Source organism: Schistocerca cancellata, chromosome 5, assembly GCF_023864275.1.
Source record: "Schistocerca cancellata isolate TAMUIC-IGC-003103 chromosome 5, iqSchCanc2.1, whole genome shotgun sequence".
Lineage (NCBI taxonomy): Eukaryota > Metazoa > Arthropoda > Insecta > Orthoptera > Acrididae > Schistocerca > Schistocerca cancellata.
In genome coordinates, this window is record NC_064630.1 from 354356773 (window position 1) to 354383549 (window position 26777).

The 26777-nt window shown below is 42.2% G+C and overlaps 1 protein-coding gene across 1 annotated transcript in view; it reads right to left on the minus strand.

The window, feature by feature from the left end:
* Positions 1–205: 205 nt before the first annotated feature.
* The window catches only part of LOC126187694 (G-protein coupled receptor 52-like), a 163433-nt gene continuing 136861 nt past the window's right edge, over positions 206–26777 (minus strand). Inside the window, exon 3 of the mRNA XM_049928936.1 lies at positions 206–2411. Coding sequence (XP_049784893.1) covers positions 1980–2411 — 432 coding nt within the window. The 3' untranslated portion in view covers positions 206–1979. The remainder of the gene's footprint in view (positions 2412–26777) is intronic.

Below are 26777 nucleotides of genomic sequence, written 5' to 3' on the forward strand. Positions count from 1 at the left end.
CTGAAGGAAACAGGAACAGGAATGGACGCCGTAATTTGCTCATCTGTTGCCAAACATAATTACGGATCTTCATACTCTTATGTTAAACACTGCTGTCTGTGCATAATCTGACATCTCACTGATTCGACTAACCTAAAATCGTTGCATCGAACACTGTGATGTCAGCCTCTTCCTTGCAATTGTCATTTGTAGGAATAATAGCTGTGTGTTCCACTGATTTTATACATAAAATTTCGACGACCCTCCCAAGTTGCGAGCTAGGTTAGTCGTCGAATTACTGTGCATAAAAAGGGATTCAACAACACGGCTGAGCACGCAGAAATACACCGTTAATCGATGACGACGATGTAAGGATAATATTCCTTTCTGTTTACAGTAAGATGAGTGACGTTGCAGTTGGCTATAACTGAAATGGTAAATTTCGATTCGTATTTGTATTTTTTTTACAGGACGAAACATAAGATTATGTGTTATTTTGATTATTTTCGGGCTAGGTCTACCAATTTTCCTTTACGAATACCACTCGTATTTTGAAATGAGTTTTGAGACTCTTCGTCTGGTATGACTTCTGGGAATTTTGACCAAAACTTAGTACGAACTTCATAATTAGCAATTCGAATACTGATGACTTCAATGTGCTGCGGCTTTTGAATCACCTTGTGTACATAATTTTTCAGTATTGCTTAATCTCTGTGCAGTCTGGTATGTTAAAACAATGTTGTTATCTTCTGCAGATCTATGCACGGATGTGTCGTCTTTCAAGAAAATATTATCTGCAGTCATGAAAAAATACCGGATAGTCACCAAAGCATTGTAAATAATGGTTGTCCAATCAGATAAACTTCACCAGTCACACAAATCTAGTGCTGCGTTACCCATGGGGTGCACATTCAGTACGGATGAATAAATACGTCGAACCATTGGACAGGAACCTATAAAGATTAACGTGTTCTGCATCCAGTAATTATTCCACGTAGCACCCCGTGTGATGAAGTCGCATTATAACTTTGGAGACTGAGATGTCGAATTTTGACATTAGAATCTTGGGATAATTTATGACCTGAGATACTGATGGTAAGTAATGTATGTGAGACGCTGAGATATCAGTATTCTGAAAATTCAGAAAAGAAAAAGACGTTGGCACAGATTATTATTATAACAGGAGGCCTCGTTCAGTATGGCAAATAATTATGACACGGCTTTCGTTAGGCCGGTTGCTGAAAAATAGGCTTATAATGGTGGCGTGAATTGTACTTCACAAAACTTACATAAAAGACGCGTATAAACCGTTTTAAGCAGTATCAATAATCACAGTAGTTTTACTGCATTGGTTTTATATTTTTAACAAAAACTATAATAAATTGCGACAGATATGGCGTAATACCATAATTTCCATACTAGTAGGAGTGTGAGCAGTGATTTATGCCTGAATACCAGACATTAACATAATAATAGGCCAAAATAGAGAGTATAGAAATGGGTAGCATCTTAATTAGGGAAGAAAAATGTTAGAGAAGGAGGAAATTATAGAATATGGGAAATAATAAGGATATGTGGAAAAAATTACTGAAACCACAAAAGACATTACCTTAATAAAAAAGAAAACATGGGAAATCAGCAGTGGATGACTCAACAAAGCAGGATTCCACCAGGAAAAAATACGTTATGGTTTAACATTTTATGCAGATAGTGGTGTCAAGGCCGTGGTCTCCGTTTCACTAGCTTTATACGCCGCTTTCGCCGAATATTTTCTGTCACGAGTGTATTTTAGGTTGTATACGGATTAAGCTTTGTGGGGGTGCAAAGAAAGTGGAATTCCAGTTTATTTTTCTTATTTGGAGGTTTATCACAGCTTCTGGTTAGCACAGTCTGGTAGATAAGTGACTTGTCGTAAAAAGCGCGAGGGATCGCGGGTGGGGTGGTGTTCAGTGTTGGTGACGACGAGTGGGTTGTGCAGGGTTGCCGCGGCAGCAGGCGCCTCAGTCGTCTTCCTCCATGCTGATGAGCTCGCTCTGCAGCCGGCCCTTGTAGCGGCGGCACAGCTTGATGCAGACGATGCGCGCCGCCAGCCGGAACTGCGGACTCAGCGTCACCAGGATGACCGACTTGAAGAACGAGTTGAGGATGCCCAGCCACACGATGCCGAAGTGCAGGTACGGGATCTGGAACTTAGTGTTGGCGAAGTACTCGTACAGCTTGACGGCGGCGTACGGCGTCCACGAGACCCAGAAGGAGACGACCAGCACGAACGACATGACGTGGTTGGGGTTGGACAGGTTCTCGGACAGCGCCGTCGCGTACTCCTTGTCGTGGATGGGTGCGCCGCTGCGCAGGCGGCTCATCATCGTGAAGATGTACGAGTAGGCGTACACGATCGTGATCAAACTCGGCCCCAGCACCAGGAACGCCACCTGTGGTGCAGAGAGTCACGGCTCACTCACTACCGGGTAGAGGCTTCCCGAAAACATAAGACGCTAATGGTACTAATGCAGCAGCTGGTACTTTAGGTTTAATGAAGAACACGATTCACAATGTGAAATGGTACGTAAGTATGGTGCTGTCTATCATTGATGTTAAACATTTTGCACATGGAACATCAAATGCATTATCACCTAGCGTACAGAATGATGTATTTAGCAGAAATACTTTCAAATGTGCATTATTATCATTTCTTACAGTTCTGAACATGAGTGTTATTCAGCAACCGTATATTAGTTTAAATATAACATTAAATAACCAACCGGTTGGACGTAAACGTAGGTTTCGACACCTACTAGTGGCGTGTTCATTTGAATGAACAGTTGCTAAATCGTATAAAATAATACATACAAAATCAGGTACAACAAAAAAAACACATTAATCAAGGTGATAATTTTTCTTCACGCACAAAGGTTACTTACGTAAAATTACATAGCTAAGTAGCAATAGCCAGCATTTTTAGCAGCTGCTCTCAGTTCAAAAGTAAAACAAAACGTTGTAGCCTTTACCACGTGTACTCAGCTGGGAACAACATCAGACTGACTGGCGTTGTTGCTGACACTGCCGCCACGAAAACATACGAGCTGCGCCGCCTATCTGGTGTGGACAGTAACGTGTGCTCTTTTGAAACATTATAGCAAAAATAATTGAAAAAACGACAGTTAACTAAAGAAAAGAGACAAAATATAAAGAGATATTAGTGTCTTTTTGAAATTACACAGAAGTGAAGCAGTTTAAGTATCATAGTGGCATCTGTTAGATTTTACAGAAATTACTATTACGTAAAGGGCAGAGAGAGAAAGAAATTTGGTTTTAAGAACAGATGTACAATGCAGAAAGAATTTGCATGAACTTAACAGTAGCAGCACATAGCTATGAGAATAGAAGAAAATAATGCTTCGAAATCAGAAGCAGGAACAATATACACTCATGCTCATAAATTAAGGATAATGCTGATACATAGTGAAACAACGCTCTGGTGCAGGGTTTGCGGCTTTAAATCACCTCGGGGTATGACCATGCTGTGCATTTGACCTGCGGTCGTCGCACCGTGACGCTGGCAGCAGTCAATCTACGCAGAGGTGTGCTGGTGCATGTCACAGTACGGTGCAGCGAGTAAGTGTGCAGACGTGCTCAGATGTGCTAATGGTGACTGCGTGATGAAAATGGCTCAAAGAACACATATTGATGGCGTTATGAGGGGTAGAATATTAGGGCGACTGGAGGCTGGTCAGACACAGCACGGGCCCTCCTTGTGCCACAAAGTGTGATCTCAGGATTATGGCAACGATTCCAGCAGACAGGAAACGTGTTCAGGCGCTACAGTACTGGACGTCCACGGTGTACAACACCACAAGAAGACCAATATCTCACCATCAGTGCCCGCAGATGGCCACAGAGTACTGCAGGTAGCCGTGCTCGGGAACCTACCACAGCCACTTGAACAGTTGTCTCCAGACACACAGTCGACTGAATAGACGACTGAACAGACATGAAACTTCCTGGCAGATTAAAACTGTGTGCCCGACCGAGACTCGAACTCTGGACCTTTGCCTTTCGCGGACAAGTGCTCTACCAACTGAGCTACCGAAGCACGACTCACGTCCGGTACTCACAGCTTTACTTCTGCCAGTATCTCGTCTCCTACCTTCCAAACTTTACAGAAGCTCTCCTACGAAACTTGCAGAACTAGCACTCCTGAAAGAAAGGATATTGCGGAGACATGGCTTAGCCCCAGCCTGGGGGATGTTCCCAGAATGAAATTTTCACTCTGCAGCGGAGTGTGCGCTGATATGAAACTTCCTGGTAGATTAAAACTGTGTGCCCGACCGAGACTCGAACTCGGGACCATTGCCTTTCGCGGGCAAGTGCTCTATCAGCTGAGCTACTGAAGCACGACTCACGTCCGGTACTCACAGCTTTACTTCTGCCAGTATCTCGTCTCCTACCTTCCAAACTTTACAGAAGCTGCAGAGTGAAAATCTCATTCTGTGAACAGACATGGTTTATTCGCCCGGAGGCCTGCAAGGTTCATATCACTGACCCTGGTCACAGGAGAGCCCGTAAAGCATGGTGTCAAGAACACAGTACATGGTCATTGGAACAGTGGTCCCAGGTTATGTTCACGGACGAGTCCAGGTATCACTGAAAAGTGATTTCGGTATCACTGGACAGTGATTCTCGACGGGTTTTCATCTGGCGTGAACCAGATACCAACCCATTAATGTCCTTGAAAGGGACTTGTAAGGAGGTCGCGGTTTGATGGCGTGCGGTGGGATTATGATTGGTGCACTTACACCCCTGCATGTCTTTGACAGAGAAACTGTAAAAGGTCAGGTGTATCGGGACGTCATTTTGCACCACTGTGTCCGTCTTCTCAGGGATGCAGTGGGTCCCACCTTGCTCCACATGGATGATAACGCACGGCCCCACCGGGCTGCCATCGTGGAGGAGTGCCTTTAAACAGAAGATATCAGGCGAATGGAGTGGCCTGCCTGTTCTCCAGACCTAAACCCCATCGATGCACGTCTGGGGTGCTCTCGGTCGACGTATCACTGCACGTCTTCAAACCCCTGGACACTTCAAGAGCTCCGACAGGCACTGGTGCAAGAATGGGAGGCTATACCCCAGTAGCTGCTCGACCAACTGATCCAGAGTATGCCAACCCGTTGTGCGGCCTGTGTGCGTGTGCATGGTGATAATATCCCATACTGATGTCGGGGTACATGCGCAGGAAACAGTGGTGTTTTGTAGCACATGTGTTTCGGGACGGTTTTGTCAACTTATCACCAATACCGTGGACACACAGATCTGTGTCGTGTGTGTTCACTATGCCTATGCTATGCCTATGCTATTAGGGCCAGTTTTGTGTAGTGCGACGTTGTGTGGCACCACATTCTGCAATTATCCTTAATTTATGAGCATGAGTGTAGTAAAAAATAGAGGAATCAAAATTCAGCGAGCAGTGGATTGAAATCATCCGAAAATTTTTTTGTGACGTTGTTGTAACTGTTCAGTGAGGACGCGGCCATCGTTCTTAGAAATATGTTTGAAAATCTCTAGCTCTTCGAGTACATTGAGCCTATGACCTTCCCTTTCTCTACACAAAATGGAAATTTCTTCAATGTGTTCAACGTGTCTGGAAATTAGCAGATGATCAGCAAAAGTGGAATTGTGTACATCAGTGCCTCCTTTCGCCAATAAATGCTCTTTGTCCCTGACACTGACAGATCTTCCAGTTTGTCCTGTATAATAAACGGGACACGTATCACAAGTGATTTTATAAACTCCTGAATTATGTATTGGATCAACGGTGAAACTGAAATTGTGGATGAGACTTTTTTGTAAGTTACTGTTCGTGGAAAAGACAACTTCGAATCCATATTTCTTAATCAGAAGACGACGAATTTTATACGAAAGAGGGTCTAAAAATGGAACCGAGAAAACATTTTTATACTCGCTACTGTCTGGAATAGCACTCCTGCCTAAAGTGGTCACTTTAGCGTCAGTTTTAACTTTGAAGATTTTGTTAACTAACGTGGGATCATAGACAAGATTAACTGTAATAGTTTTTATTGTGTTCCTCTCTTTATTAAGCTTGTCTGGTTACGAAGGTACGGAGACTGCACGATGAATGGCTGAATGGAAAAATGCTTTCTTATGGATATGAGGATGCACTGAACTAGCGGGCACAATTTGATCTGTAGCAGAGGTTTTACGAAAAATACTGAAGGAAAGCTTTTCGTCGTCAATAGCAATGCTGAGGTCCAACAAATGTCTTGTAAAATTGCAGTACAGAATATTTCAGGATAAATAATGAGAATATATAGATTTTTAATAATATGTGTGCTATGAACACAAGACTACATCAATCTGTTCAACATTAAACCTTGATTCTTAGCAAATATTAACTGAAAAAGGGATTTTGAAATTAGAACTTAAATCACAACCCTGTATTAAATGTTTACGAAACTTATTTATTCCATTTCCGATCTGAAAATGTATTTCTACCTAAATTCTACTTATGTAAAACGTAAAACCGTATTTTACAGCGATAGATTCTGTATGCAATCTCTCAACGTTGCAAAAATTTTAACTGTAGCATTAATAACGTTTCTCTTTAAAACAATAAAATATATAACGATTATTATTGCACATTAAACAGAAAACACCGACAAGCTTTAGTAACATGTTCCTTATACCAAAACAAGAAAAGAAGTCTAATAAACATGAGCTCTAAAACGCCTACCTTAAGAGATATGAGCACTTATTCATCTTAGATACTGTAAACAAATCTCTTCCACTGTAAGCTCTTCCTTTTCATATCTTGTAAGTGGTAGTATGAACCAAAACAAGAAAAAAAAGTCGTATACACATGGGGTCTAGAATCGGTACTTTAAGTGCTGTGAGCACTTGTTCATCTTCGCTAGTGCGAAACACACCTCTTCTACTGAACGAGTGCTCATCCTCTTAAGGTATGTGTTTTATAGCACATGTTTGCCAAACATTTATTCTTGTTTTGGTGTAAGAAAACTGTCCATAAAACTTGTCGGTGTGTTTTGGGACACCCTGTATATATCCAGCAGAACTGACTGCTAAATAGAGAGAGAGAGAGAGAGAGAGAGAGAGAGAGAGAGAGAGAGTAGTACTAGCTCAGTTATAGTAGTTGTTGTTTGCGATATGACTCAGACACTACTAAATGGTTAATTCGATTATCAGATGAATGAGATTCGTTAGTGTACAAGACGTTGTGTAGTAGTGTATCGTATTGTATTGAACTGGGGACTTATAGAAACGACGGAGAGGCTTCGTCCCTGCCGTAGCCCTCAGTGGTTCACAAACCCACAACAGGCTGCAGCAGTCCACTCACCCGCCGCCGCCCCACACCGAACCCGGGGTTATTGCGGGGTTCGGCCACCAGAAGACCCCCGGGAACGTCTCACACCAGACGAGTGTAACCCCAATTGTTTGCGTGGTAGAGTAAGTATGGTGCACGCGTACGTGGAGACAGTGTTTGCGCAGCAATCGCCGACATAGCGTAACAGATCCGGAATAAGCGGAACCAGCCCGCATTCGCCGAAGCAAATGGAAAACCACCCTAAGAACCATCCACAGACTGGCCGGTACATCGGCCCTCGACGCTAATCCGCCGGGCGGATTCGTGCCGGGGACCGGCACACCTTCCCCTCCCGGAAAGCAGTGCGTTAGACTGCACGACTAACCCGGCGGGCAGACGTTGTGTTAACTGTGACCCAACGGTTATAATACGTTACTAAGTGAAACGATGTTCAATCGTCAAGGCTATAAACATACAACAAAGCAGGACCTTGTCTTTCATTAACCAAAGCTAATAACAGCTAAGAATTCATGTTATTCTGACATCATCATTCGATATTTGCCTCCTAATGATGTATATTGGTTCATTTTACCAATAAAATCACTCACAAATTATTTTAAAGTCAAACCCTCATGTTAAAGACGGTCGTGAATTTTAGTATCGCTTTATAATCAAATGGTAACCGTTACGACACACGACACGTGGTATGTAATTCTGCAGTACTGAAACAAAGCATCTCAGTACTGAAGAAAGTCGACCTAGAAATGAACTGCTACAGTCGTATTGTATTTGGAACAGCAAGTGCTAGCCATATCTATTGCTTTTCCTGACTCGTCCTCCTTCACCCACCCGTAATATGGCGGTTTCTAAAAATGGCTCTGAGCACTATGGGACTTAACTGCTGTGGTCATTAGTCCCCTAGAACTTAGAACTAGTTAAACCTAACTAACCTAAGGACATCACAAACATCCATGCCCGAGGCAGGATTCGAACCTGCGACCGTAGCTATGGCGGTTTCTCCTGACAGGGAACACTATAATACAAAGTAACCGGACATTTCCAAGAAATGTCTAAATGACTCCAACTTAGCTGCAACGGTCAATTTTTAGTTTATTTTCTGTACCTATATACAGTTTCGACCATACGCCATTTTTAAGTGTCTACATACATTTGTTGACAATACGATGAAAAATTCTGCAATGGAAAATGTTGCCATTCTGTTCTCTGGTTTGTTGTTATTTCAATCCCTTGCCCACGAGAGCGAGGGTGCTCTAGCAGCGATTAATTGCAACTCTGCGACCGTGAGCATTTATAAGATACAAAGACACAGCTTCTATAAATTAAAAATGTAAAACATGTACATTGATTTAAAGTTGCTAAATCAGGCTTTGGTAAACGGTAAGATTTAAGTAAACTATGGTGGTAGTTCTTTTTAAACACAGCCTATTAATAACATGGAATTTACAGGAAATAATCAGTAGGTGAAGCAGGATTCCAGAGAGGCGGAAGGAGATGAAGAGGAGCTCTGTCATGGAGCCGAAGTGAAATGTTCCGTCGAAGCCGGAAGGATGGGTAGATCTGTGAACGGATTTCATTGTCAGATAGGGGAGTGAGAATAGACAATGTATCGTAGGGATAGGTTATAGAAAGTATGTATGTGTACTTGCAGCATTACAGTAACGTTGTTCTCCTGCACTTGTATATGAATCATGTTTATAGCGCTGTACTTCTGAGTGCTGCTGTCACATGTATATTTGAAATTGTACAAGGACCACCAACAGTATGGCAGCACGCGACGATGTTAAAATCACATATGCAGGGTGGTCAGAAATAGTCTCGAAAGCTTGTAAGGGTGTTACATAGTTGGTTGCACTCAGAAATAATTATAAAGGAAAGAATTCGATACGATGCGCCTGTTCCAAGTTAATTAACATTGAAGTTAACCAATCAGGCCACTGTGCGAGAAAATTCCAGAAGCAAACTATGGGCAGTCTCGCGCGCTATCATTTACGCCATGAGTACAACTGACACTAATTGCATCTGGCTGGCCGTTGCAATTTTCGCTCACAGTGGCCTGATTGGCTAACTTCAATGCTATTTAACTAGGGGATGGGGCAACGAATAGAATTTTTTTCTCAACAATTATTTCGCAACACAGCCTACTTTGCAACACCTTGACAGGCTTTTCCGACTGATGCTGACCATCCTGTATTATTAAACCACATAACCACACATGACGTGCGGGCTGCAATTTAAACGCTTTCAAGAGATCAACGTAACAACATTTGTCAGCGCAGATTTTGATGATCATACAGTGAACACATGTAGGTAGTAAATATGACCTAAAGTTGTAATTGTAGGATAGTATTAAAAAAGAGATAGCTACAGGCAGAATGGAATCATTAAGAAAAAGTAAAAGCATATGAGTGACAAACCAAATATTCATACTCACACAAGCGACTGAAATGATGAAGGATCATCGTATGAAAGTATATTGCCTATTTAAACTACGAGAGAGCCAGTCATAATGTCAGCAAGGAAAGAAAATGGAAGATCATGGAAGAAATAGGAGTACTCGTGAAACTGACCAGACGTATTTGGAGTTTTGATGAGAAAACTAAACTAATGAGTGAAAACATTATGACCACCCTTTTAACAGCGTATTGGTACACTTATGGAAGGCAGTACAGGAGGGAGTCAGGGTAACATGAATTCGAGAAGCACATGATAGGTTCATAGGGGTATGTGTCTTGATATATCTACCCCCAGGTCTCGTAATTGACCTAAATAACACTCCTGCGGTTTGTGAGCGTTACGATGTAAGCCGAGAGAGTCCCAAATGTGCTACATCGGATTCAGATAAGGCGAAATCAGCGACAAAGACGTCATCGTGGCTTTTGTATCATGCTGCTCTAACCACTGTAGTTACAGTCTGGTTTTGTGACTGGAGTAATAATCCTGCTCGAAGAAGCAATCGCCTTCGGGGAAGACATCAGCCGGCCAGAGTGGCCGAGCGGTTCTAGGCGCTACAGTCTGGAGCCGCGCGACCGTTACGGTCGCAGGTTCGAATCCTGCCTCGGGCATGGATGTGTGTGCTGTCCTTAGGTTAGTTAGGTTTAAGTAGTTCTAAGTTCTATGGTACTGATGACCTCAGAAATTAAGTCCCATAGTGTTCAGAGCGATTTTTTGGAAGACATCAGACATGAAGGGATGTAGACGGCCTCTAAGAATGTTAACATAGTCCACAGGTCCCAGGGAAGCTCACGTATACGTACACAACAGAAGAATACTGCTCGTGTTGTCCTGTGTCCGCGGAGAGTGAGATGTTTCAGGCAACGTGGATGAGGCGTATCCAGTCACTACCACGGACATGACGTAACAAGAAATGTGATTCGTTCGATTAGCAGATATGTTGCCATCGATACACATCCCTGTCTCGATGATTCTGTGCCCAGTGCAATCGTAACTGACGATGAAGTTCGGCGATATGGGAATAATTAGCGATTGTTTGTTGTGGAGTCCCATCTTAACGGTGTGCGCTGAACGGTGTGTTCCGAAACACTTGTGGGTACACCAGTACTGTGCTCTATTGTCGTATCTGCCACAAATCGCCGCCTTTACGAAGCAGATAAGCTTCCGTACTCCACTTCTTGTAATTAAGCCTGGACGTCCAACAGCTTGTCGCCTAGTTAAGTTCCACCGTCCTTCAATCACTTTCCACAGATGTTCAAATGGCTCAAATGGTTCAAATGGCTCTGAGCACTATGGACTTAACGTCTGAGGTCTTCAGTCCCATAGAACTTGGAACTACTTAAACCTAACTAACCTAAGGGCATCACACACATCCATGCCCGAGGCAGGATTCGAACCTGCGACCGTAGCGGTCGCGCGGTTCCAGACTGAAGCGCCTAGAACCGCTCGGCCAGAATGGCCAGCTACAGATGCTCACTCCAGTTGCACACGAACAAGCGATGAGTTTCGCCGTTCCGAGATGTTTATTCCCTACACATTGTTCAAGTCGCTCATGTCAGTGAATTTCCCCTCTTTTGTCTCGTGTCGTCGATACAACGATTTGCCATTCGTCTCTGCGCTGTCTATGTACTTTATTTACAGCGCTACCAAGTAGCTTCTATATCGCAATGCCCTATGGTCATAATGGTATGAGTCATCAGGGTAAATGAATAAGGGCCGGCCGGAGTGGACGTGCGGTTCTAGGCGCTACAGTCTGGAACTGAGCGACCGCTACGGTCGCAGGTTCGAATCCTGCCTCAGGAATGGATGTGTGTGATGTCCTTAGGTTAGTTAGGTTTAATTAGTTCTAAGTTCTAGGTGACTGATGACCTCAGAAGTTAAGTCGCATAGTGCTCAGAGCCATTTGAACCCTTCTTTTTTGAAAGGAATCACTATCAGCTTCGTGGTTCATGGCGAAGTAATTCTGAAGCGATGAAATTAGTGAAACTTTCGAGTTCTTCTTTCGTGAAAATGTTATGCGTGTGGACCCATTACTCGCATTATGGAAAAGCATTTCTATGATGCTACCAGTACTGTAAGTCCGATGGAACTCAAGACGGAAAAATGTTCAAATGTGTGTGAAATCTTATGGGACTTAACTGCTAAGGTTATCAGTCCCTAAGCTTACACACTACTTAGCCTAAATTATCCTAAGGACAAACACACACACCCATGCCCGAGGGAGGACTCGAACCTCCGCCGGGAGCAGCCGTACAGTCCATGACTGCGGCGCCCGAGACCGCTCGGCTAATCCCGCGATACGAAGACGGGAAGGGGAATTGGTTTAGGTTCTATGGAATTCGCTGGAACAGTTACTCTGTTAAGATCTCACTTTTCGTCGTGGTGGTGAAGAATCAGTCCCTAGAGATCGCATTCATTTGTGCAAGGTTATCGTCTTCCCTGGGAACTAAATTCACTTTCAGCACGATAAAGTGCCTTGACAGTAGCTGAAAGAGACAGCATGTGGCTCAGAGACAACATTAATACCTATATCCCATATTCTTAACCCAACTGAACGTCTGTGGTACATCAATCGTCGGATGCCTGCCCCTGTTATGCGAAAATTCTCCCTTGTATGCTACAGCAGCTGTGGGAATAATTATAGATACTTCGGTTCTGCATACTCCTGGAGACCTAGAAAAAATAGATACCTTCACCCCATCTAGCCGATGAGAGTCTAGAAATGAATATTGCTCGAAAGGAATATGTGGCACTTCTAGCAGGCTGACGTAATAACATACCTCGCCAATGTGTACGTGATAAGCAAAATAAAATCTCACTTTTTGACGTAGTACCGTCTCCCGTAGTAACATGCGCGTCCGAAAATTGTACGTTAGGAACATAACTTCTTGTGTCCTTGGTTATTTTTGGCATACTGTTGTACATGCACTAGTCATCAATAACTTTGTGGATAAAGTTCTTAGCTAAACGATCGCACTACACGGTTCAGGTACTTCGTCACTACTGACACGAGAGGAGCGTAGGTTTGTACTTGTGAAATATAATAGGCAATGCGATTAGTTCACATTTATGTACTAAAACAAACGAACTCTTTAACGAATTTGTTAATTAAATTGTGGTTAAATTTTGGAATGAGATTAAGTGTGACTAACAAATGAATCTTCTATCAGACAAAGACGGTTTATCGCACGCAGATGTATTATCCCAAAAATTCTCAGCATAATCTGGACGCTACAGACTACCCATTTTTAAGGACTTACAGATTACGTTTTCTATAAATTAAAGATCATAGTTCCGGATCTTATAGAGAAACACGATGAGTATTAGCCAATGGAACCGATGATGGAGCGGAAATGTCCCACATCGCCTTCCCTCCCAATGTCCTTGTTCATGTATGTTGTCTATTCGGCGACTGAAAAATTGCTAGTACTTCTGTATTTCTCCTACAAATGGTAGTCATTGGAGAAACTTTGCTAATCTGATGTTTGCGCTTCACAGCAATGGTGGGTACAAAAACTGAAAGCATGATGCAACCAGTGAAACTGACTCTGAACTGTACAAGAGGAACAGGCTACATGACAGACCCAGTTTTCGCCTCGGACCAAACATTGACACCTTGCGTGGGGAAGGTACTGCGTGAGATACGAATGAACGAATTTTTCCATGTAGGCAGTAGAATCCTAGTAGGGTTTCCACCCTTAAGTTCCACATGATTTTAATGTTGTGTAGTTGTGTTACAGCAGTTCAGCAGCTACAGCATCTCCAGAATGAGATTTTCACTCTGGAGCGGAGTGTGCGCTGATACCAAACTTCCTGACAGATTAAAACTGTGTGCCGGATCGAGACTCGAACTCGGGACCTTTGCCTTTCGCGGGCAAGTGCTCTACCAACTGAGCTGCCCAAGCACGACTCACGCCCGTCCTGACAGCTTTACTTCTGCCAGTACCTCGTCTCCTACCCGAGTTCGAGTCTCGATCCGGTACACGGTTTTAATGTCAGGAAGTTTCATATCAGTGCACATCAGCTGCAGAGTGAAAATTTCATTCTGGAAACATCCCCCAGGCTGTGGCTAAACCATGTCTCCGCAATATCCTTTCTTCAGGGAGTGCTAGTTCTGCAAGTTTCGCAGGAGAGCTTCTGTGAAGTTTGGAAGGTAGGAGTCGAGGTACTGGAAGAAGTAAAGCTGTGAGGACGGGGCGTGAGTCGTGCTTGGGTAGCTCAGATGTTAGAGCACCTGCCCGCGAAAGGTCCTGAGTTCGAGTCTCGATCCGACACACAGTTTTATTCTGTCAGGAAGTTTCAGCTATAGCATCTGTTATACGTAACTGCGTACCGTAAGAAAAGAAAGGAAGGGACCATTTACGTCTGTAGGGATAACTATGAATGAATAAAAATGGTAGTATGGTTACTCGAAGTAAATCAAACACTGGAGAACCTATTTCATCCCATTCCTATACTTCAGTAACCCCACTAGCGATTAATCATAAATGTTGGTAGAACTCGACAGGAAAAAATGTTGACCAGTTTACTCTGAAAGGGCGATTCATTATACCAATTTATAATTATATCTTAGATTTTTTTATTACTGTTACTGCCTCTCTCGATGTCGACCATTTATTACACTGATTTGAAATTAATTACACAGGTCATTCGTCTTCCATAAACAGGGTCATTGAAATTGGACATTAAGCCAATACCGAACTAGCAATAAAATAAACTTTTATACACTACTGTTTTGTCCAATATATTATTGAAATTGCTCTTTCAATGACCATAGATCTCCACCCGTCTCCTACGGATAAGTGAACGAAAATGACGGACAGAGGGTTCTTACTATCTGAGAGTGTGTTCAGCAATTACGCAACAAAAAATGCTCTACTACAAGTTTGAAAATATGTACAATTGGAGTTAACGAATATGATAAACAGATGCTTATTTTACGCTTCTATTCAATGCTATTTCAGTCGCACAGCAGCATTGGAATTTACAGCGAATTATGTGAAACTGTTGAGGATGACCCTATAAATTATACTGCAGTTAACTTCAGTGCGCCCTTCGCTACTGAGCGCAGGCATTCTCCTCCTGAAAGTGGCAGCAATTTTCGTGTCTTCGTGATACCATCAGTGGCAGGATAATGGGAGGGCATTACCTGTAATCCGTGAGTGAAGCGATTCTGACAGCGAACCTCACGTAACGCTGCACCGGGAGAGAGCCAAGAATAAAGTAGCATCACGCTACCAGCCAAGGTTAATTACAGGCTAGCTCTGCTTTCAAATACGTTACCTAGGTATTATTGACAGACTTGCAATAGGAAAGCCGGTCTGTGTAACAGCACGGTGTTACGTGACCATTTGAAGAGAACCAAGCGCGATAGGTATCACTGCGTCAGCAGCAGTACGTAGGGCAGCTTCAGTTACCTGAGATGAAGTTTTTGTATCCGGGTTGCGTTGGTCGGTTATTACGTAACACATTTTCAATTTCTGTTAAATGGCGCCACAGTACTGGCAAAACAAAATTACTGAACGTAAGAAATATCACTAGAGAGGTAACGCACAACTAATAGTGCAATTTTTGTGATACGTCTACTGATGTAATCCGCGTTTCAGTTTTTCTTACGTCTTGTTTTTCTTTCTTGCAAGGTACTCCACCCAACAATAGACCGGTTTGCTTACAGTAAACCTTGTAACGAGCGAAGTGGATCAGTAGATAACACATTCAGGAGGTTAGAGATCCAAACCTTCGCCAGAAAATCCGCGCCAAACATTTCCGTGATTTCTCTATGAGCTTGTGGTCCATCACTAATAACCTCAACGTCAATGTGACGTTAAACCTTGATCTTCTTTCCGTTTCCAGGCTTTGTAAACTTCTATTATATGTCTCCGGTATTTGTCCGTCGAATGCCAAGACAATTATCTATTTGTGAATGCTGTACCACGTAGGGCGCTATATTATGTTCATCTGGTAAACATAGACTGACTTGGCAGCAATAAATTGCGTTTCTTCAGATCAAAACTACTCGTCAAAGGCTTTTTGGTTAATTGTTTCCATACCTGTTGTGCAATCGTAGAAGGGCTATAAAAAACTCATCTACCGCTCTTGATAATATTTTTATTGTACCTGTACGTAAGGTTTTCCAGTTTCAAATGCCTTTGGGAATCGATGTACATAGATAACAAGATTGGGCCATATCTGGTATATAAAATGAAGATACCAAAAATTCGTGCTTAACATTCTTCAGTTTTCCAATTTCCGAAACATATTTCTGGACAAGTGCATTGTCTTACTTTTTTTTTATTTCGTGATCAAAACCTGTAAGCATCTGTTTTTTATTTAGTTACTCATGAAGACTTGAGTTCTATTTGACGGTTATAAATTTACTCATTAAGATCAATCTCGTTAGCATTCTGGGAGACACTGACCATAGTCTTTCCTGGAAACGAAATTTAATGCGAGGCCTGAATTGGTGCTCTGTCCTTGGTCTGAAGAGGAGGATCCATGTCTCCTACGTCCGCAGCTCGTGGTATAGTGGCTATCGTTTCTGCCTCTGGATCCCGGCCGCGTTCGGGATTTTTCTCTGCCAGGGGACTGAGTCTTTGTGTTGTCCTCATCATTTCATCATCACCATCATCATTCGTGCAGTGACTGTAGTGGACTGTGTAAAAAATTTGACTGTGTAACAATTGGGACATTGTAAGGGCCGTGATGACCACGCATTTGATCGCCCCCAAACCAGACATCATGTCTCATCTACAATGTAAATGTCACACAGAATCGGTTGAATTCTTTTCTGAATAGTGAACTTCCCTCAACGTTTGACAAATGGGGCTCCCTTCATTCACAAAAGCTACTAATACCTAACGTAAAAGAGACTGTGATTGTTCTTCTGGTTAGTTTATGGAGTGAGCCATTTTTAATATATCGTTCATCGATGGACATCCAGTACTGTACTGTGCTCTTTCTCTGTCATTCTATCTTTCGATTTCCTTCATGAGGATAATATTCGAGAGCAATACATCCACCTTTAACCTCAACCACCTATGGCTATTGCAAATAAAGGGGCAGATATCTCGCTAGCGTTCGCCGACTTAGGATCAGTTTCCATTTATGACGGTTCGTCTAAGGCAAAGAATTTTGTAAGCGTCACGGAATGACATTGTCTCCTGTTTAAGTTAAGATCACAATACGGCTACTTTAAAGAGCGTCTGGAAAATGGCGTTCATGAAGACATTTAACAACAGAGCAAAACCAAAATATTATTGTAACAAACTGCTTTACTATGGTACTTACTAAACGTGGCACTGCCATGCTATTATTATTCAGCAATCATCGTGTATTTATGACTCTTTTATGCCCAGGTATTTATATAAAAAACTTTTGTACCTGATTATATGTGTGACATCGCTCTATTTTCTCTCGCTTTCGTTCCTTACACTTTCAGGCACACATTAATAACGTTTGCGTTATACGCTTCTCTTTCCCCGTATACCACATGCGTTACTTTAGGATGCCCTCATTTTCCTTTTTATTTCTAGTAGTTGCTGATATGCCATGGTTATAGGTAATTATGCCGACCTTGGGTGGTTCATATTTTGTATAAGCTTTATTTTTATACCCTAACTTATGTAACCTTCTTCTTCTATTTCAAGGAGAGGGTATTGCCAAAAGAATCTGGCAAAACAGTTATTTCCATCCGTACACTGGTCGTTCTACACCCGTCCTTTAGCTTTTCAAAAAATGTAATACTCGCCAAGGCAGGAACTCAGGTGGAACTCTTTTGATGTGATCAGACCTTTCTTTTTATTTTGGTGTTGCCTAATCGCTTACGTCATTGTTGTTTTCACATCTAGTTGTTGTCTCATGTCTTTACTCCACATTCTGTCTCTTAACGTTAGTCCAAGAAGTGACCTCAGAGACCTCGTCTCAGCTGTTTCGATTCTTCATTCCTCTCCTTTTCTTAGAGTTCAGTTTTTACCACCATTCTTAAGAGCAGGCCTAACCACCACGGTATGTAGTCTTAGTATTATCTTTTTCTCACGGTTCTGCCAAGATACCTCCTTATACAACCATTTATAGCATTATAGTTCTGTATATTTTGAACAATTAGTTTTGTGTCTTGACATCTCTGCCCTCTATTATTTTATTGTTTATCACATTTTTGTCCTTCTTACGAGTTTTCTCTTCCAGAGCCATTAGTTGTGCTTCATTTACAGATTCTGTAAGTCTGTAAAACGTTATTCAATTTAAACACAGATTCTAGTAATGCTCTTCACTGTTTACTAGGAGAGCCAGGTCGTCTGCAAATAAACTGTACCTTTTTTATGTAGAACACTTAGATAGCTATTGGACTTCACTTCGTTAACCATAAAATTAGCCACTGTTAATTATAGAAATCACTGTGATACGCTACCTTACCTTGCATGAAGTTACAAGTACTTAGGAACCGTATATCCTAAGATCTGTCTGTAGACTGTTTGGCAGACAGTTTTAAACTTCCCCGCGCGTACAGAGCGGTCAGAAACAGTCTGGAAAGTTTGTAAGTGTGTTGCAGGGTAGGTTGTGCTGAGGAACAATTGTTAAGAAAAAATTTCGATATGGTGCGCCGTTTCGGAATTAATTAGCACTGAAGTTAGCCAATCAGGCCATTGTGCGTGCAAATTCAAGCGGACCGCCCTAAACGGTGTCGCCAAATGTGTACTTTGGTTTCCTAAAACCGAATAAAGTAACGATACAAAATTTGGACATGAGACGGTAATAAAGATCGAAGTCGAGCCAAAGTTTGTGCAGTCTCGTTCGCTATCACCTGCGCTATGAGAACAACTGACATTAATTGTATCTGGCAGCAGACAGTTGTTTGTCATAAAACACTAAAATACATAACGTGTATCATTAATTCAGTAAGACGTAATGCTGGAAAAATACGTTTCTGGCAATTGGTTCCTTAATTTTATTCATAATAATCAATGATTTTATGTAACCTGCAATTGACATACATGATTTAAATAATAAAACACTGAATCAGTTACTTTTTTCATGCATAACGCAACGCATTCCAAGAATTTATACTCTTTGTCAAGTTCAAACATTATACTAATGTTTTATGTGACGTTTACATATGTGTTGTTCTGTCTCTCTTTCCCTGCAGTCGTCTCTTCGCGGCGTTACTGTAACTGGAATATCTGGAAATATAAACCCTATGGTTTTTAAGATGCTGATGTTAGAATATCGTAAAACATTTGTAGGATACTTTGATTTCACATAAACAAAAAGCGTGTGCTGTTATGAAACTCCCTGGAAGATCAAAACTGTGTGTCGGATCGGGACTCGAACGCACTATCTTCACGTTTCGTGGACAAATGGTCTACCAACACAGCATGACTTACGATCCGTCTTAACAGCTTTACTTCCGCCAGTACCTCATTTCCTACCTTTCAGGCATCACAGTTCTCCCGTGTAACTTACGAGAGTAGCACTCTCGGAAGAATAGGTATTGCGGAGACATTGCTTAGCCACAGCGTGTGAGATTGTTTCCAGAATGTTAGATTGTGGTTAAGGCATATCCTTGCAATATCCATTCCTCCAGGAATGCTAGTCTCGCACGTTGCACGGAATAACTGCGAAGTTTGGAAGATAGGAGACGAGATACTGGCGGAAGCAAAGTTGTGAGTAAGGGTTGCGAGCCGTGTTCGGGTAGCTCAGTTTCCAGAGACTTTGTCCACCGAAGGCAAAGATCGTGGCTTCGGGTCCCTGTCCGGCACAGGAAGTTTCATATTAGAGCACAATCTGCTGCAGAGGGAAAATTCATTCTGGCTGCGTGAATGATGTTTTGCGTATGTTTGACTATCTGCACTACGAAAGACACACTGTACACGGTAGCAGACGGAAAAAATTATTTTCTGACATTAGCATGTAAAAAAACACAAGTTTAATATTTTCAGATTTTCCATTTGCAGCAAAATCAGAAAATGGAAATAAGCGTACGGCATCGTGGGCCGGGAGTCCCCAATTTGGGGAAGTTTGACCGCCGAGGGCAAGTACTTATTACATTCGACGCCACACTGGGCGACTGGCACGTCGGAGATGGGGATGAAATGATGATGAGGACAACACAACACCCAGTCCCTGAGCGGAGAAAATCTCCTGTCTCAGCTGGGAATCGAATCCGGGTCCCTTGGCCTGGCATTCCGCTGCGCTAACAACTCAGCTAACGGGGCTGGACTAGCAAAATTAGAAAAAGACGATGACATGGCAAGAGAGACAGAACAACACACATGGAAACATCATATAAAATGTAGACGTACACATTTGCACTTGATAATGAGAATAAATTCATCGAAACGCATGGTGCTGTACATTGAAAAAAGTAGCCTTTTTTATTATATAAATCACTCTGGTTCCTTATTCGAATACAGTGAGTTGTAGATCCTTTATCTTCTTTTGCCCCTACTGTTTTGAAAAACTCTGCATAGCGCACACATCTCGCAGTTAATCCAGATACAGAGATTTAGCACGTCGCTGTTAATTTCTTACTACAGTTTGTTACATTTATCTCTGCTTTCGTTATTCTTAACTTGAAGTTTGTCGTACACAGATTATACGGTTCTAAATTTCCTTACTTGCTACGAGTAGTATTGCATCGTCAGCCCTGTTATCCTACTATCCTACACTTTATGTTTTAAATTTTATTTTACCATCGTGATTGGTAGTGAGCTCTAACATACTACAGCGAGACAATCAGACTGAATTGTTTGTCAACAGATAACGTATACCCCCTTCTGGAGCACAGAACTGAGGTTACAGCCTAAAATGGCGATGATGGTGACACTATTAGAGAAGTGGCTCAAATTCAGCGAAAGAAGGAAATGCTTAAGGAATCTGAGGTAGCATATTCAGAGAGTCATTGTTGTCACCAATCTCATACCATATAAGACTATCGATTTTATGTGTACAGACTGAAGGGGCTAAGGAAAACTTGCAGAAAGGCCGGGAATCGAAGCCGGGTCTCCTACTTACTAGGCAGGTGCCCCAGACACTAAGCCGCCTGCAAGAATTACCATGGCACGTCTCCCCTCTCGATCCAGTTGTGCGAACCGCTGTGTCAAGGTGACTTAGGGGCTAGTGCATCTGTCGAGTAAGCAGGCGACCTAGGTTCGATTCCGGGCTTTGATACAGGATTTCACTCGCCGCTTCTGTTTATTTACACAAAATATACACAAAATTAGTAATTGTGTCACTTCATTTTTATGACTATACAACTTATACAACCTATATTTGCAAGGACATACTGCAACATTTGAAGGGTTAAAAAAACCAGTAAAATGATTTTAAGATATGGACTTGTGTGTGTTGAACCAAGCAACAGGAACACTGATCTCTAACACTTGGCGTTTATTTCAAATCGATGTTTGAAGTTAACGAATGAAAAGGTTGCAGAAGTACGAATCGCTGAAGAAGGAATGTCGAATAGCAAAAATTACGAACAGTGCAATAAATAATTATTTGTCAAAGAAGCTAAGCATTTACATGAAATAATATATGTTAATACTTACAGTTCTCACAGAGTCAAACTACCCAAAATAAAAGTTAGTGTGAGGTACGTAGGTCTTCCTCTATTCGTACCGCGCGAGGTAGCGCAATGGTAAGCACGATGGACTCGTATTCGTGAGGATGAACGTGCAAACTCGCGTCCGGTCATCCTAATATAGGTTTCCCTTGAGATCACTATATCGCTTAAGGCCAATACTGCGGCCCGCTCCTGATGATCGCCTTGGCGAAGGCATGTTAAACACTAACGTTCCTACGGTCGCAGGTTCGAATCCTGCCTCGGGCATGGATGTGTGTGATGTCATTAGGTTAGTTAGGTTTAAGTAGTTCTAAGTTCTAGGGGACTGATGACCTCAGAAGTTAAGTCGCATAGTGCTCAGAGCCATTTGAACCCTTCTTTTTTGAAAGGAATCACTATCAGCTTCGTGGTTCATGGCGAAGTAATTCTGAAGCGATGAAATTAGTGAAACTTTCGAGTTCTTCTTTCGTGAAAATGTTATGCGTGTGGACCCATTACTCGCATTATGGAAAAGCATTTCTATGATGCTACCAGTACTGTAAGTCCGATGGAACTCAAGACGGAAAAATGTTCAAATGTGTGTGAAATCTTATGGGACTTAACTGCTAAGGTTATCAGTCCCTAAGCTTACACACTACTTAGCCTAAATTATCCTAAGGACAAACACACACACCCATGCCCGAGGGAGGACTCGAACCTCCGCCGGGAGCAGCCGTACAGTCCATGACTGCGGCGCCCGAGACCGCTCGGCTAATCCCGCGATACGAAGACGGGAAGGGGAATTGGTTTAGGTTCTATGGAATTCGCTGGAACAGTTACTCTGTTAAGATCTCACTTTTCGTCGTGGTGGTGAAGAATCAGTCCCTAGAGATCGCATTCATTTGTGCAAGGTTATCGTCTTCCCTGGGAACTAAATTCACTTTCAGCACGATAAAGTGCCTTGACAGTAGCTGAAAGAGACAGCATGTGGCTCAGAGACAACATTAATACCTATATCCCATATTCTTAACCCAACTGAACGTCTGTGGTACATCAATCGTCGGATGCCTGCCCCTGTTATGCGAAAATTCTCCCTTGTATGCTACAGCAGCTGTGGGAATAATTATAGATACTTCGGTTCTGCATACTCCTGGAGACCTAGAAAAAATAGATACCTTCACCCCATCTAGCCGATGAGAGTCTAGAAATGAATATTGCTCGAAAGGAATATGTGGCACTTCTAGCAGGCTGACGTAATAACATACCTCGCCAATGTGTACGTGATAAGCAAAATAAAATCTCACTTTTTGACGTAGTACCGTCTCCCGTAGTAACATGCGCGTCCGAAAATTGTACGTTAGGAACATAACTTCTTGTGTCCTTGGTTATTTTTGGCATACTGTTGTACATGCACTAGTCATCAATAACTTTGTGGATAAAGTTCTTAGCTAAACGATCGCACTACACGGTTCAGGTACTTCGTCACTACTGACACGAGAGGAGCGTAGGTTTGTACTTGTGAAATATAATAGGCAATGCGATTAGTTCACATTTATGTACTAAAACAAACGAACTCTTTAACGAATTTGTTAATTAAATTGTGGTTAAATTTTGGAATGAGATTAAGTGTGACTAACAAATGAATCTTCTATCAGACAAAGACGGTTTATCGCACGCAGATGTATTATCCCAAAAATTCTCAGCATAATCTGGACGCTACAGACTACCCATTTTTAAGGACTTACAGATTACGTTTTCTATAAATTAAAGATCATAGTTCCGGATCTTATAGAGAAACACGATGAGTATTAGCCAATGGAACCGATGATGGAGCGGAAATGTCCCACATCGCCTTCCCTCCCAATGTCCTTGTTCATGTATGTTGTCTATTCGGCGACTGAAAAATTGCTAGTACTTCTGTATTTCTCCTACAAATGGTAGTCATTGGAGAAACTTTGCTAATCTGATGTTTGCGCTTCACAGCAATGGTGGGTACAAAAACTGAAAGCATGATGCAACCAGTGAAACTGACTCTGAACTGTACAAGAGGAACAGGCTACATGACAGACCCAGTTTTCGCCTCGGACCAAACATTGACACCTTGCGTGGGGAAGGTACTGCGTGAGATACGAATGAACGAATTTTTCCATGTAGGCAGTAGAATCCTAGTAGGGTTTCCACCCTTAAGTTCCACATGATTTTAATGTTGTGTAGTTGTGTTACAGCAGTTCAGCAGCTACAGCATCTCCAGAATGAGATTTTCACTCTGGAGCGGAGTGTGCGCTGATACCAAACTTCCTGACAGATTAAAACTGTGTGCCGGATCGAGACTCGAACTCGGGACCTTTGCCTTTCGCGGGCAAGTGCTCTACCAACTGAGCTGCCCAAGCACGACTCACGCCCGTCCTGACAGCTTTACTTCTGCCAGTACCTCGTCTCCTACCCGAGTTCGAGTCTCGATCCGGTACACGGTTTTAATGTCAGGAAGTTTCATATCAGTGCACATCAGCTGCAGAGTGAAAATTTCATTCTGGAAACATCCCCCAGGCTGTGGCTAAACCATGTCTCCGCAATATCCTTTCTTCAGGGAGTGCTAGTTCTGCAAGTTTCGCAGGAGAGCTTCTGTGAAGTTTGGAAGGTAGGAGTCGAGGTACTGGAAGAAGTAAAGCTGTGAGGACGGGGCGTGAGTCGTGCTTGGGTAGCTCAGATGTTAGAGCACCTGCCCGCGAAAGGTCCTGAGTTCGAGTCTCGATCCGACACACAGTTTTATTCTGTCAGGAAGTTTCAGCTATAGCATCTGTTATACGTAACTGCGTACCGTAAGAAAAGAAAGGAAGGGACCATTTACGTCTGTAGGGATAACTATGAATGAATAAAAATGGTAGTATGGTTACTCGAAGTAAATCAAACACTGGAGAACCTATTTCATCCCATTCCTATACTTCAGTAACCCCACTAGCGATTAATCATAAATGTTGGTAGAACTCGACAGGAAAAAATGTTGACCAGTTTACTCTGAAAGGGCGATTCATTATACCAATTTATAATTATATCTTAGATTTTTTTATTACTGTTACTGCCTCTCTCGATGTCGACCATTTATTACACTGATTTGAAATTAATTACACAGGTCATTCGTCTTCCATAAACAGGGTCATTGAAATTGGACATTAAGCCAATACCGAACTAGCAATAAAATAAACTTTTATACACTACTGTTTTGTCCAATATATTATTGAAATTGCTCTTTCAATGACCATAGATCTCCACCCGTCTCCTACGGATAAGTGAACGAAAATGACGGACAGAGGGTTCTTACTATCTGAGAGTGTGTTCAGCAATTACGCAACAAAAAATGCTCTACTACAAGTTTGAAAATATGTACAATTGGAGTTAACGAATATGATAAACAGATGCTTATTTTACGCTTCTATTCAATGCTATTTCAGTCGCACAGCAGCATTGGAATTTACAGCGAATTATGTGAAACTGTTGAGGATGACCCTATAAATTATACTGCAGTTAACTTCAGTGCGCCCTTCGCTACTGAGCGCAGGCATTCTCCTCCTGAAAGTGGCAGCAATTTTCGTGTCTTCGTGATACCATCAGTGGCAGGATAATGGGAGGGCATTACCTGTAATCCGTGAGTGAAGCGATTCTGACAGCGAACCTCACGTAACGCTGCACCGGGAGAGAGCCAAGAATAAAGTAGCATCACGCTACCAGCCAAGGTTAATTACAGGCTAGCTCTGCTTTCAAATACGTTACCTAGGTATTATTGACAGACTTGCAATAGGAAAGCCGGTCTGTGTAACAGCACGGTGTTACGTGACCATTTGAAGAGAACCAAGCGCGATAGGTATCACTGCGTCAGCAGCAGTACGTAGGGCAGCTTCAGTTACCTGAGATGAAGTTTTTGTATCCGGGTTGCGTTGGTCGGTTATTACGTAACACATTTTCAATTTCTGTTAAATGGCGCCACAGTACTGGCAAAACAAAATTACTGAACGTAAGAAATATCACTAGAGAGGTAACGCACAACTAATAGTGCAATTTTTGTGATACGTCTACTGATGTAATCCGCGTTTCAGTTTTTCTTACGTCTTGTTTTTCTTTCTTGCAAGGTACTCCACCCAACAATAGACCGGTTTGCTTACAGTAAACCTTGTAACGAGCGAAGTGGATCAGTAGATAACACATTCAGGAGGTTAGAGATCCAAACCTTCGCCAGAAAATCCGCGCCAAACATTTCCGTGATTTCTCTATGAGCTTGTGGTCCATCACTAATAACCTCAACGTCAATGTGACGTTAAACCTTGATCTTCTTTCCGTTTCCAGGCTTTGTAAACTTCTATTATATGTCTCCGGTATTTGTCCGTCGAATGCCAAGACAATTATCTATTTGTGAATGCTGTACCACGTAGGGCGCTATATTATGTTCATCTGGTAAACATAGACTGACTTGGCAGCAATAAATTGCGTTTCTTCAGATCAAAACTACTCGTCAAAGGCTTTTTGGTTAATTGTTTCCATACCTGTTGTGCAATCGTAGAAGGGCTATAAAAAACTCATCTACCGCTCTTGATAATATTTTTATTGTACCTGTACGTAAGGTTTTCCAGTTTCAAATGCCTTTGGGAATCGATGTACATAGATAACAAGATTGGGCCATATCTGGTATATAAAATGAAGATACCAAAAATTCGTGCTTAACATTCTTCAGTTTTCCAATTTCCGAAACATATTTCTGGACAAGTGCATTGTCTTACTTTTTTTTTATTTCGTGATCAAAACCTGTAAGCATCTGTTTTTTATTTAGTTACTCATGAAGACTTGAGTTCTATTTGACGGTTATAAATTTACTCATTAAGATCAATCTCGTTAGCATTCTGGGAGACACTGACCATAGTCTTTCCTGGAAACGAAATTTAATGCGAGGCCTGAATTGGTGCTCTGTCCTTGGTCTGAAGAGGAGGATCCATGTCTCCTACGTCCGCAGCTCGTGGTATAGTGGCTATCGTTTCTGCCTCTGGATCCCGGCCGCGTTCGGGATTTTTCTCTGCCAGGGGACTGAGTCTTTGTGTTGTCCTCATCATTTCATCATCACCATCATCATTCGTGCAGTGACTGTAGTGGACTGTGTAAAAAATTTGACTGTGTAACAATTGGGACATTGTAAGGGCCGTGATGACCACGCATTTGATCGCCCCCAAACCAGACATCATGTCTCATCTACAATGTAAATGTCACACAGAATCGGTTGAATTCTTTTCTGAATAGTGAACTTCCCTCAACGTTTGACAAATGGGGCTCCCTTCATTCACAAAAGCTACTAATACCTAACGTAAAAGAGACTGTGATTGTTCTTCTGGTTAGTTTATGGAGTGAGCCATTTTTAATATATCGTTCATCGATGGACATCCAGTACTGTACTGTGCTCTTTCTCTGTCA